This window comes from Astatotilapia calliptera, chromosome 17, assembly GCF_900246225.1.
Source record: "Astatotilapia calliptera chromosome 17, fAstCal1.2, whole genome shotgun sequence".
Classification (NCBI taxonomy): domain Eukaryota; kingdom Metazoa; phylum Chordata; class Actinopteri; order Cichliformes; family Cichlidae; genus Astatotilapia; species Astatotilapia calliptera.
This window is the reverse complement of record NC_039318.1, coordinates 19,004,513-19,017,379: the sequence shown is the minus strand read 5'-3', so window position 1 is coordinate 19,017,379 and position 12,867 is coordinate 19,004,513. Positions and strand designations below refer to the sequence as shown.

Genomic DNA, 12,867 nt, shown 5'->3' with positions numbered 1-12,867 from the left:
TAAATGTGCCTCACATGGTCTGTGACACACTGTAATGCAGCTGTAAGAGTGAACTTTAATGCTTAAACACATGAAATGTAGTCAGATTTTTCTTTTAGTCACATTTACATGTTCATATCTGCTTACAGCTGCCGTACAGCAATACCACTTCTATTAAATGTTTATATGCTGCTCTTAAATGCCAAATACGGGCACTTAAAGTGAAGTGTTACCATCTGCACCTATTTACTGTAGCTGTCAAGACCTCAGTGCGCTTTAAATGAAGTGTGTAAAGACTTTAACACACGTCTGTTTCTGTCCAAACACTCAGTCCTGGCTTCGCGTCTTCAAAGCAACAATTGCAGCTACTTTTCAGTCTGCAGCATCGTTGCAGATGTGTGAAAATAAGGCCTAGCTCCCTTTCTCGTGTTTTCACACAGTTGCTTCTGTTGATTCGCACACGATTAAGAGATCTAAAGAACTTTTTTCCAAAACATCAGACTTGTTTCTTCTTCTTCTTAAACCACACTGACGCCTTCAGAAGTCACAGGAAATGACAAATGGCACCACAGCCTCTTGGCGAAGGCCCGAAAGGTCAGAGTGCAGCCACGGCTGGCCAGCGAAATGACTAAAAGTTGTTTCTGAGGATGAAACTCCCGCTTTAAAGCCAGAACCCTTAACAAACTCACTTTGAAGCAGTTCTAAACAGATTAAAGGACATTTCAAGCATTTATCACCTCATTTCCCCTCTTAATGAATTACTCATAACCATAATCAGCTATAATCACATAAATGAATACATAATATGAAGCGTCTCTATTGATACATGAAGAAATACTTTCCAACACTGAGAATACACTGCAATGCACAATGTATATGTGAATAAACAGTTAAAATAAACATAATCACACCATTATATGTAACTAAATATGCTTGCTAATCATCATTAATCATCAGTCATTAACTGCTAATACACCAGTTATGGATACTGTGTAGGAGAAGTGATAAAATATACTTAAAAATGGCCTCATATTGTTTTAAACTGTCATGAAAGTGGCTTATAAACATTATCAAGAGTACGATGGGGTGTATTTTTTATAATCCGTGTTTGTTTTTGGCTATAAAAGGTGCTGTGCGCTGCCCCTTGTGGCGTACACAGAAACACCTATTATACCTGCAGCTTTCAGAAATAACAGCAGTAGGTGTTTTCTGCTTTACGACCAACAGAGGCAGTAATGAGCCCCTCCTCTGTTGATATTACAAGAATAAAGCTGGAATCATCATAACGTGCTTGCAAGAAACAGTTGGCGATCGGCCTGCCGCAGCCACAAACGGCTCTCTGGCCCGGAAGCTTCTGCTCGTGTCATGCAAACTGTTGCAGCAGCACCTCCTGGAAGTCAGACCCGGTACTGGCAGAAACATCAACATGCTACATGACTGAAGACACTGGAGGAGACCCAGAATACTGACAGCAGTACCCTGCTGATAGTACAACACTGTGCACAGCAGCACTCACAGAGGTCACGGGTCCAGCAAGCGTTTCCCGTGAGCTGACCACGCCCACAAACACATATTCAAAGGATTTCTGTGGGTTTAACCCCCTCCGGCTGGACTGCAGCCATGCTACTATTAAACTGAAACACTGAGACTTTAAGTTTGTTCTTCAACTGATAAGAAAACACCTCCATCTATCGATGCTAACAATTTAACATTTAAGTATTACTCAGCACGGTGCATGCTAAAGTGTTAGCACGACGTACCAAGAATACAAGAAACTCCGCCTTATCCTGATTGTATTTGGGAATCCATCCATCAGAAGCTTAAAGGGGACCGATTATGCTGTGTTAGTTTTTTGTTTATTCTTGAAATCTTGACTCTCATAAGCTTTACTTTGTTCCTCATAATTTTGACCTTATTTCCAAAATCTTGACTTTTTTAAAATTAAAATCTTATTTCAGTTTTATTCTCAAACTCTTGACTTTATTGTTGAAATACCTACATCATTCTGCAACTTTATTCTGACAATACAAACACATTTTTTCCCTAATATGTTCCTGGTACTCCTTTCTAAACTTTAATGCCAGATATTTATTTTAAACATGGCCATAGTTTTAAATAATGGGATGAAAACGTGTGAAAGTTGTACCTGTACACACAAAGCTCAGGCTTCAGTTTGTTTTTGGTGCTGCCCCTCTGCAGGCTCCCATCAGTGGACCGATAAGAAGAAGGCGGGCTTTCAGGGATGGGGATGTCCTTAATGCGACGGGTTAAAATGGCTCATTTTAAGCAGATTAGCCCAGAAGCTCCAAAAAGGGCCGGGAAAGGACAGTAAGGGCATTAATTTACTTTTAAATCAGGTAAAACTGCTCTAGTGGAAATAATATAGAGCTGAAAAAGAGCATGACAGGCCCCCTTTAATATCTTATCAGTTAAAGTGACTAAAGGACCAATAATTCAGTGTTTCAACCGCGCAGGTCAAAAAACGATCATTACAGAAAGTGGCCTGCTTCACTGTTGTTACGTAGCTCACATACACTCACAAACACACACACAAACACACACACAGAGTTAAGGTACTGGACCAGTGTGAGTCTGCTGTCAAAAAGGCAACATGTCCGCCCTGAGCAGCAGATCAGGAGTCAGCTCGCCATGCTGCTATGGCAACAAGCCACCTAACATCTTCCCGTTATATCTATATTCTTCCTGATTCCGCCCAGTTTGTTAACTTTAGGCTAATTTTAATTACGGCACTGCTATTAGCACAGTAAGCTAACCTCTTGACCTGCTGCTACAACCCCCAACCCTGCCTCACCCCCACCCCCCCCCCCACCCCTCCCGCCCCAAAAATCAAAAACATAAAATGACTTAATTGTTTTCACAAAGAATCATAATAATAATCACTGTAATAATAACCGCTGTATGAATCCACAGGTTTCACCAAAGCCACACACACACACAGTCAGCCGTGTCGGCGTCATCGTCATCACCGCGGCGATGCCGACACAGCTGACGGTCACACTGCGTGTGATTGGCTCAGGGCTGCCGGAAAACAATAAGGCGAAAGAAACGGAAAAAAAAAGTTTAAATTTTTTTAAAAAGAAAAGAAAAAAAAGCAAGAAGCCACTCCCCACTGCAAAGACAGCCTAGCAGAGAGCATGATGGGAACCGTAGTTTAAATCAAGCCCCTGCATTCCCGCAACAGCAGAATCATCATCATCATCGCCACCACCGTAGCAGTCCTTTGATGTTCTGTTTTAATGTTTCCAAGGCAACAGTCTCCTTTACATAGTGTGATGAAGGATGGGAGAAGAGATCGTCATGGTAACAGAGTGGCTGATGCTGATGATGACATGGTTGTGTTAAAGGGGCGTGGCCAGCTGGAAGATGTCCTGTGATTGGTTGGTTGGTTATCAGGTGAGCAGGAATCTGGACATAGAGAACCAGAGTGTGTGTGAACAACAACGTGTGTGATAAACTCAGTGTGTGTGTGTGTGTGTGTGTGTGTGTGTGTGTGTGTGTGTGCGCGCGCATGGGACAATAGAAGCTACCTGCCATTAGAGAAGCTGACAAGTGGGCTTTTTGCGGGTTTTCCCTGGAACGGGACTCTTCCTGTTGATCTGTCGGACAAGGTCGTAGAAGATCTGCAAACGAACACGAAGAAATGAAACCTACACTGCCAAAAACTGCCAAACATTCCCCAAACTACTAATAAAATGCCAAAAACTACTTAAAAATGTGTCTGTGAAGGTTCTCAGTCATCCAGGTCATCGTAATCTAAGGAGCTTGGAAAGAAAAGTGTGTGGACTTCTTTAAGTGGCTTGAAGACGTTTCACCTCTGAGAAGCTTCTCATCCGAGAAGCTTCTTCAGTTCTAGGGTCAAATGGTGGAGACTCCCAGATTTAAGCTCTGTGGGAGTAACCCACCAAGAGGGACAATGGACCCCCTAATGATCCTCTACCTAATCACACGAGCCAAGGTGTGAAAATGGGTGTAGGTCACAATCAGCCAAGGTTTTGGGTGAGCTCATTGTGAAACCTAGCCCCACCCTATCATGTGATTTCCTGAGGTCAGATGGCCCAGGATGTGAGTGGGCGTTAAGGCGTCTGGGAGGGATCTCAAAACTGGATTATAGATGCCAGACAGTTGGTGTTGTAAACCACTGCCTCTGTTCAAAGATGGTCGCTCACAGTGGACATAAATGGCCTCTTTTACTCCTCTTTCAAATGTACACATTTTGGACAGAGAGGATGGTTTGAAAGAGTCTAAATGCATATTTAGACTATAATAGTCCTAAAATGCTCATATCCCCAAAACCAACAGAGCAGCAGCTGAAACACAAATGCTAAGGCTTCAAAATGTCTGAAACTAACAATGAAATCCATTTTTTCTTTGTCTATGACAAAAACTCTGGAGGAATAGTCTGATGTTTGTATTATTACAGCTTCCAGCGTTTTTGAGCCAGGACCGCACACATCACAGTGATTCTCTCGTGTTGCACGCTGTAAGCTTTATTTCAGTTTTTTACAAACTCCAGATGATGTGTACATCATTTTGCCGAATCAATGGTGCTCAAAACTCAGAAGCCCAAAGATATTTAGGTTTAAATACAGCTCTGAGTAACTGTGTAAACTTTGCTGTGGGTGTGTTTTGTCACCTCGTTGACGTTAATCTTGCTCTTGGCCGAGGTCTCAAGGAAGGCGCAGGAGTTCCACTGGCGAGCGAGACCGATGCCTGACTCTTTGGCCACCACACGCTCCACCTCCAGATCGCATTTATTTCCAACCAGGATCATGGGAACCTAAAGTGGCGCGCCAAACACTCACATTCAGACAGCTGTTTGCAGCACATTCAAAGATGATCACTGGATTATTTTAACGGGAGAAAAATCATGTGAAAACCAGAGAAGAGGACATCAGTGTTTCATCTGGTTTTAAAAATCTGTAACGTTTGACGTGAAGTCAGAATGTATGTTTCCTTAATTTTTTTTATTTATATTTATCCATTTTGTAAATCATCTGTTTCATAATAAAATCATCATGTTTGAAATTTTATTCAGTGATTTTATTGACTAAATCAATGCAGAATCTTAAATTCATGTTAATATAAATACATTTCTAACTTGAAACATATTAAAAATATTGGGTTTTTAAAAAATGTTGTACAAAACAATGTTTTCTTTTTATTAATACTTTCTTTTTTAATTCATTTTTTTTTGTTTTATTCTCATTTTAAATGTAGATATTATAAATTAATTTGCTTGTTTTATTTTATTTGTTTAAAAGCTTGTTTAGAAGCATTTTCTATTTTTTTTAATTACAAATTTGCTTTTTTATTCTTTTACATTTAAATTGCAAATTTGCAGTTTTTTTATTTTCTTCTTTCTCCACTAGATGCTGATTAAAAATAAAACTTTTTGGAACCTATGTAATGTAACTCATGTCTGGCAGGGGGAGCAATGCTAAAGGCCTCCACACAGGCTGGCTGATGGTGGCGTGTTAAAACAAGTGACCTCTGTTTCATGAGAATAAATTACACATACACCCATCAGCAGTCAGTTAGCTAGCTTAGCATAAGCCTGACAGCAGGATTATGTGGAGGTGATAGAGTCCACTTCCTCTTAAACTCAGATTTAACTGCTTTATCTCAAATTACATTTTTATATCATTGTAAACTATTTTTGGCTGCCACCAGAAACTTCTCCCTTTCTCCACTGGTTTTCTAGGCAACTTCCTCTGAGCCAAGAAACAAGAGTTTTAAATACAAACATCAGCAACTGACTAACTACAACCGGACAAATTACTCAGGAGCTCCTTAACTATGCTACAGACTCCTTCATCTGACAAAGAAGGCTCCAGAAAACGTTAAGAGGAGCTTCAGTGCTTAACTTAACTGAAACCATGACTTAAAACTGCATGTTAGGGTGAGTTTAGGCAAAGTATAGGGTGCTGTGGTTTCTTACATCTTCCGTGTCCTTCACTCTGAGGATCTGCTCTCGGAGGTCTTGAAGGTCGTTGAAGGTGGACTGAGCCGTGATGGAGTACACCAAAGCAAAGCCCTGGCCATTCTTCATGTACAGGTCCCTCATGGCCGTGAACTGTTCCTAAAGACAGACAGACAGGTGGTCAGGACTCAGTCAGGCACATCTCATGGTCAAAAGTATGTAGACAGAGCCAGGTCTTACAGTTCCAGCTGTGTCCAGGATTTCAAGCATACATTGCTGCCCATCGACCTCGACTTGCTGCAGAAACAAAAGAAATGAATCATAACTGTGGATTATAACTAAAACTAATTAAACTATAGATGCTTCTAAAAATGTGTGAGGATGAAGAGGTCCTACCTTCCTGTAGGAGTCCTCTATCGTGGGGTCGTATTTCTCCACAAAGATTCCCTGAACAAACTGGACAGTCTGGAGATGGACAGACGGACGGACATGAGTAGCGGGACAAAGAGAAGTAGGACAGCAGTGTTAATGGAGCTCTGTTCAGCTCCCCATTGGGAGTCATTAGAGCGGAATTAATGTGACACTGTGACACGTCTCCATTATATCATGGGGAGTAAAGCACTTCATTGTAGTGTGACTGACACCGCCGTGTTAGTGTGTCAGTGATGGCCGGCGCAAAAACGAAGCACAGTGACATCACTGTGCAGCCATTTACACAGGAATCTGCACTGGAGCACTCCAGCCATGCAAGTCCCAAAGCTGCAAACACAGTTTTACCTCAATGTACAAACGTGAATGCACAAAAATCAGTATATGAATAATACAAACACTAGTGCAAGAACAGGAAACGCAATTTCCCGCAACGTTACATCACCTCTTATTAATTTTTGACTCTTCTTATAAAGTTTTGTAAAACATAATGACTGAAAATTGTTTTTCTAGTCTTTCATACACACATTTTGAATATAATTATCTTTATATAAGTTTTATTATATCTTTATATAATTAGTTATATTATTTATTTGTCTATTTATATTGTATTTTTTATCTTTAATCTTTATCTTATTCAGTATTCATAAATATATTTTCTATCTTCCTATTCATTCTTTATCAATTTTTATTTATTTTAAATATTTAAAAAATAATAATTTATTTATTTTTCTTCTATTTTTCTTCTTTTCTTTCATATATTTTATATAAATATTTGTCACTATTTCAGTGGGGGGTTTTATATACATATTACAAGTATTTATTTTCAGTTTTTCTATTTCTTTATTAGTTTTTGGTGGGGACTATTTTCAGCAGCGGATTAATCGACATTGAATATTTGAGTTAAAATAAAGTGCAAGGTGTTGCCATGTGGCTCTGAGCTCATCAGCAGGATAATTTCAGTGTTGATTACATTTTATTTTTGGCACTCACTGACATTAAATAGAATAACATCAGACTCTCACTTTAATGCAAACAGCTGATTAATGTGGATTTTTTTTTTTTACTTACCAGAGCTGACTTGCCGACGCCTCCTGATCCTAAAACAACCAGTTTGTATTCACGCATCCTGACTGTCTGTCTGCTGGGTGAGAGACACAAACACAGAGGAGGAGACCGTTAACAGGTCGCTATTGGACATCCAGTCACAGCTACCAATCACACAGCAGGATTACAGTAAGCCCCACCTCCTCCTATGATGCACCTGGAGATGTAACACCATCAATTACAAACACACAAATGAAAACTTCCTGCCCCTCACTGGGAGATAATGATTACCCAGCATGCATGTGGTAAGTTACTGAAAACTGCGGAGTCACATGATCTCACAGCTGGTGGTGATGTCACTGCTATTGAATCCTTCCTGGTTACTGTTGCTATGCGTTCATGTCTCAGTGTGTGGATGCATACCAATCATTCCTCGCCATGTGTGTGCAAACCTTCACTGTCACGGCAACAAGAAGCAACACGATGCACAAACACACACACACCCAAATACACACACGTTTAAGATTGTTCATGAGGACCCCCGCTGACACGATGTGTTTACAGACCCTAAAACCATTTCAAATTTTACCATCACAGCCTGTAAACAACACAAATACAGCTACTAACTGACAGCCAGAAAAGACTCTATAAGTGAGTAACACCAGGTGTAATCTAATATTTAAAGTCGACCCTTATACCCTGCCACATATCTCCTGCTCCGATGGTGGATGTTCATATTAAGCATGGCCAAGTTTCTAATAAGGTCAGCATATGTAAAAATAAGCCCCATGAGCCAAAAGCTTGCACTCTAAACACTGTGATTCAGACAGTTTCCACTATTATCGGATCTCTGTGATGTCATAGAGTGCAGATATCCCTAATCTGATCATCTCAGGCTCCAGAGCTCAACCTGCCTGCTGTTAAAACCAGAAATGTATTGACCACCAGGGGGCGGCTCCTCGCCACAAACAGGCTTGTTTTTTCATTACCGAGTTTGAGGTTTCATTACGAGACTTCACTGATCAGCTGGTGATGTAACACTGGCTACACCCATCTCATATCCTGTCTGTGGTTCATACATTCTCTTTACGAGGGGCAGCCAATCAGAACAAAGGTGACTTAAAAGAAGGATAAAAGTCTTGCAACCTGGAAACCATGTTAGATCAGGTCTCCAGAAGTTGTTACTTTAATTTTAGAGGCTGCAGGGATATAAAAGAAGAATCGCATGCATGAAAGTTTGGTTTCTGTAACTGTGCAGTGTACAACAAAAACGTAAATACTGTGTCACAAATACTCTTAACTGACCTAAGACAAGACTAACTCAAGACAAAATGCTTCTTAAATTTAAAGCTTTTATTTTGGTAACCAATCTGAGAATAAACACTTATGATAAACAAGTTACCATCAAACATTCAGCTTAAGTTAAAGTTGCTTAATATTTTGGAGGCAACAAGTGTTTACAATTTTTAGGTAAATCCGTTATCTCAAATAATAGGACTATTAATGTCTTCATGTAGTTATATATTTAAGTCACTGCAAGACTCCTGTTGTGACTAATCACACTCAGTGAGTACTCTTGCTTGAAACTTTTGCCCAAATCCTATTTTCAGAGTTTATCTATTCTATTTTGGGGACAAGAAACAAGAAGAGAACGACTCCCAGTGGATTTTATTGTTCAGGGCTTTTGTTCATATTTTAAATAAAAACTAGTGTGGTGTATGGGTCACAGAAAACGCCCTAAAAAACCCTAAAAATGTTAAATGTCTCCATCTCCAGTCACGACAGCTGTATAAATGCGCTAAATGCACACAAGTGATCAGGTGGAGACTGGGAGGAGTTCAAATCTCAGGTTTTATCTACCCTATTGTCAGTGAAGGCATCAGCAGTAATGGATTTCATTGCCTGAGGGTCTGAACAGGCTTGCCTCACTACAACGCTCTGCAGCAAGTCCAGACGGGTTCAACGCTTCGCAAGAAGTAACTCACTGGAGCAGCAGAGGTGAGGCCATCAAGGGGAAAGCTGGATGAGCCAAAACATCTAAAACCCTTCGATCACACCTGAAGCCCTATCTCTGGACATTTACAAGTCCGCCTGTCACAAACCTGCCTCTGCGGGAGAGCACCTGCATCGGGACTTTCCCCCTCATGCTTCACGATGCTGTGCTATGACGAAATATAATGAGACGTTACAGAAACACACACAGACACACAGCAACAGCAGGAAGAAAAAGATCATCACGTCTTCCAATAAATCAGAACTAAGGTTTAGAAAGTACTTTAATTTAAAAAGCTCTCATAACCCATCCATATACTTCCACTTATCCACTTTTGGGTCAGAGCAAAGTGAGCAAATTAAAATAGACACACTCTTCTCTTAAACTTCTTAAAGAATATCAGCTGATTTGCTCTTACCAACACTGCTGCTCATGAAATATTTGTCTTTACAGCTCAGGCTGCCTAAACCTGGTTTGGCACACCCACAGGCATCAAACCCAGAGGAAGTGCCAAACAGGAACCTCGGGACGTGGAAAATTAACCTGAAGTACCAAAAAAGCTGCAGTTTCCCTAATATCGAACAGACACTGTTTTTGCTATAGAAAGATGGAGAGGCAGGTGGCTTCAGCTAATTGGAGTCTGTGAACTGGACTCCAATAATATCTCCAAAACGACCACAAAACACAAACGATGGTGCCTTCACCATCTTTTATACACAGTCTGTGGAGAAAGCAACACACAGTCATGTCCCAACAATACACAGAAGAAGAAAGCTTCCATATCTCCTTATAGTCCAAATTTGTAACAATTCAAAAAAGAAATACTGCCCTTTCTGCACACTATGAGTGTATTTCCTTATAAATGAACCCTCACTGTGGGTCTGTTTAAGTTTAACTCCAGTTCAGACTTAATGCATGAACAACAACAATCAAACTACACAGCAAATTATTATATAACTGTAAAATGAGGCGTCACTGAGGCTTTTATGTTGTATTGTGATTGTACCACATAAACGCTGACTGAAAGGAAGACTTTAACCTGAAACTTCATACTTCACGTCAGTGCTTCCTGCTTGTTTTGTTTACATGTGAACAAAAAGAGGATCTGCTGCTATCAACATAGACTGCTGGCCTTAATTTATAGGCTATAAATACATTAATCTTTAGTTACCAGAGCATCACTGCACAGATACACACAGTTCAACCCAACCTGAAACCTGCATTTTATTCTTATATTTCAGTATTTTGCTCACTCGGTGGGCACTTCTGCTTTTTCCAGCAATCACCGAATAATGTTAATCTACTAAAGTGAAGTTGTCAGAGCAGAAATATGGACTCACAATACGCACAGATCCCTGAGTCAAGCAGAACTAGGTGGGGCCTGTCAATACTCAGTGTGTGTGTGTGTGTTGCTGACAGGCAGTACAACAGGAGAGGAATAAAACCAAGCAGTGTCTGTGCAACCAAACTGGCTTTGATTGCAGGTTCCCTCAAGCTCCCAAACTCTGCATCCTCTCATCAATCACTTCCACTCGTTTTTTCTTTTTTTTGCCTCCGGGAGAGCAACGGGGCTTCCGCAGCTCTGTGGCCGCCTCACAATGCTCCCTACCCGGGAAGCTCTGCAAGCAGGCCCCGCTGCCTCAGAAGAGCGGAGACAAAACGCGAGCAGAAGCGGACTTCGGGCTCTACAGACCGGAAACAGACTCACAGACGGACAGACAGCCGCCGTGACGCCGTGAAGCAGTCAGCCCGTGTCTGATATAAACTGTATTCTCATCAGGACAGCCGCCGTCCGTCTGTCTGCCTTTACGTCCATCCGTCTGTCTGTCCGCCGGTCGCTTGCTTCCGCAAACCCAGCCCAGCGCGGCTCCCGACCGGCCTGTCGCCCGTCCCTGCTAGCCGGGACATTTCCCGGTTCGACCCAGGCTAGCTCATATCTACATGAAAGAGGGAGGAAAAAGGAGGGGGAAGCGAGGAAAAAGAGGTAAAAGCGCGAAACGGGAGAAAAGAAGCAGTACTCACAGTCATCCACCCGTCCGCTCCGCTGCGCTCTCCGCCGCTCACTCTCTCTCCTGTTCGCAGTGAACGTCGCTCGACCAGAGCCGCTCCCTCCTGCTCCCGACGCGCTGACGTTAAGCTCGACGCGGCGAACGCAAGAGCCTCCTGTTCGACTTTTCAAAATAAAAGACGTTAAAAAACTGGTTCAAATATGAAATAAATTGTAGTTTTAAACATATAATTCTGCTTCATCTTGAGGTTTTTTTACATATTATTATATCATAAAGTCATAAAATAAATATAAATAACATATTATTCTTACTTTAATTTCTAATAATTTGGATTTCAATATACATTATTAAGATATCTCTGTTGTTATATTTTATTTTAGACAAGATAACATAAGATATATTTTATTTATAAAAACGATTTGGAAAAAATAGCATTAAATAAGTGGAAATTTATATACCTTAATAAATAAAGAAATATAATTTTGGAATTCTATTTGAATCAAACCTCTAATGACAAATAGTGACAGCTTATTTACAAGGTGATGCTACCGCAGGTAGCTCTGTATACTTGAATTGGGCCATGATAGTGAGCTATGGCTGAAAGCTACAATTTTTTTTTTAAAAAGTGAGCCTTGAATTAAATGAACTAAAAATATGATTCAAGCATAAATAGCATGGCAATTATTTTCAGCATGAAACAAAAAACAGGCATTTCATGTCAGTATTTTCAATATAAAGCTTTCCTCTGAGCATTGAGTACAAAATGCTGAGAAAAAGTTGTATAAATTTACTGGTGTGAAAATAATTGAAAAAAACAAAACAAAATGACAATAAGCAGCCAGAATGAAATAAATATAATACAACACAGAACTGATGTTCTTCTTCAGAATTTCAAAGTAAAGACACCTTCATAAGCAAAAAAAAAAAAAAAAAAAATACAAAACACAAATAACTAATACCCGGTAACTAACTAGTAATAAATAGTTAAAAATATAGAACTAGTGAAGAAACCAGCTAAGAAGTCAAGAAGTCTTTATTGCTAATAAGCTAAGAAATAAAAACAAATTAATGTCTATAAATGCACTAGCACAAGAAGATAATTTAAATTCTGTTATGAACAGCTAGATTAACAACTAAACACAAACAAAAATGTTATGTTTACATTAACTAACTGTAACCATGAACCTGAAGATTAGTATGATTTGATGAGACTTTGTATTTTTGTATTTTACTCACTAGAAGCCATTCAAAACACGTTTATTTAATATCAAACCAAATTACTTTCTCCACTCTTGTCCTCGGCTTATATGTTTATTTTGAAGGTAGACTGCATTTACTTCCGGTTTCTCCTAGGCTTCGTCACAGCTTTGGTTCAAGACCCCTCTTCTTTTTTCTTGTGACGTTTCAGCCTCGCTCTCAGCTGCTTCCTGTTTCCTGTAAAACAGAACCTCTGTTTCTCTGTGGTTTCT

General features: G+C 40.1%; 1 protein-coding gene across 3 annotated transcripts; it reads right to left on the bottom strand.

The window, feature by feature from the left end:
* Positions 1-2,864: 2,864 nt before the first annotated feature.
* Positions 2,865-11,512, bottom strand: LOC113008802 (ras-related protein Rap-1b). 3 transcript variants are annotated; one of them, XM_026146587.1, is made up of 8 exons: positions 11,412-11,512; positions 7,421-7,490; positions 6,317-6,385; positions 6,161-6,217; positions 5,939-6,079; positions 4,634-4,777; positions 3,532-3,620; positions 2,865-3,405 (listed from the first exon to the last, which is right to left on the bottom strand). In XM_026146587.1, the coding sequence occupies exons 2-7, from the start codon at positions 7,475-7,477 to the stop codon at positions 3,534-3,536; spliced, it is 555 nt and encodes a 184-aa protein (XP_026002372.1). In that variant the 5' UTR covers positions 7,478-7,490; positions 11,412-11,512; the 3' UTR covers positions 2,865-3,405; positions 3,532-3,533. The 3 variants fall into 3 exon arrangements, with proteins under 3 accessions (XP_026002372.1, XP_026002371.1, XP_026002370.1); XM_026146586.1 differs by having other exon boundaries at positions 3,528-3,620; positions 7,421-7,493; positions 11,412-11,510; XM_026146585.1 differs by having other exon boundaries at positions 3,528-3,620; positions 11,412-11,510.
* Positions 11,513-12,867: the final 1,355 nt, after the last annotated feature.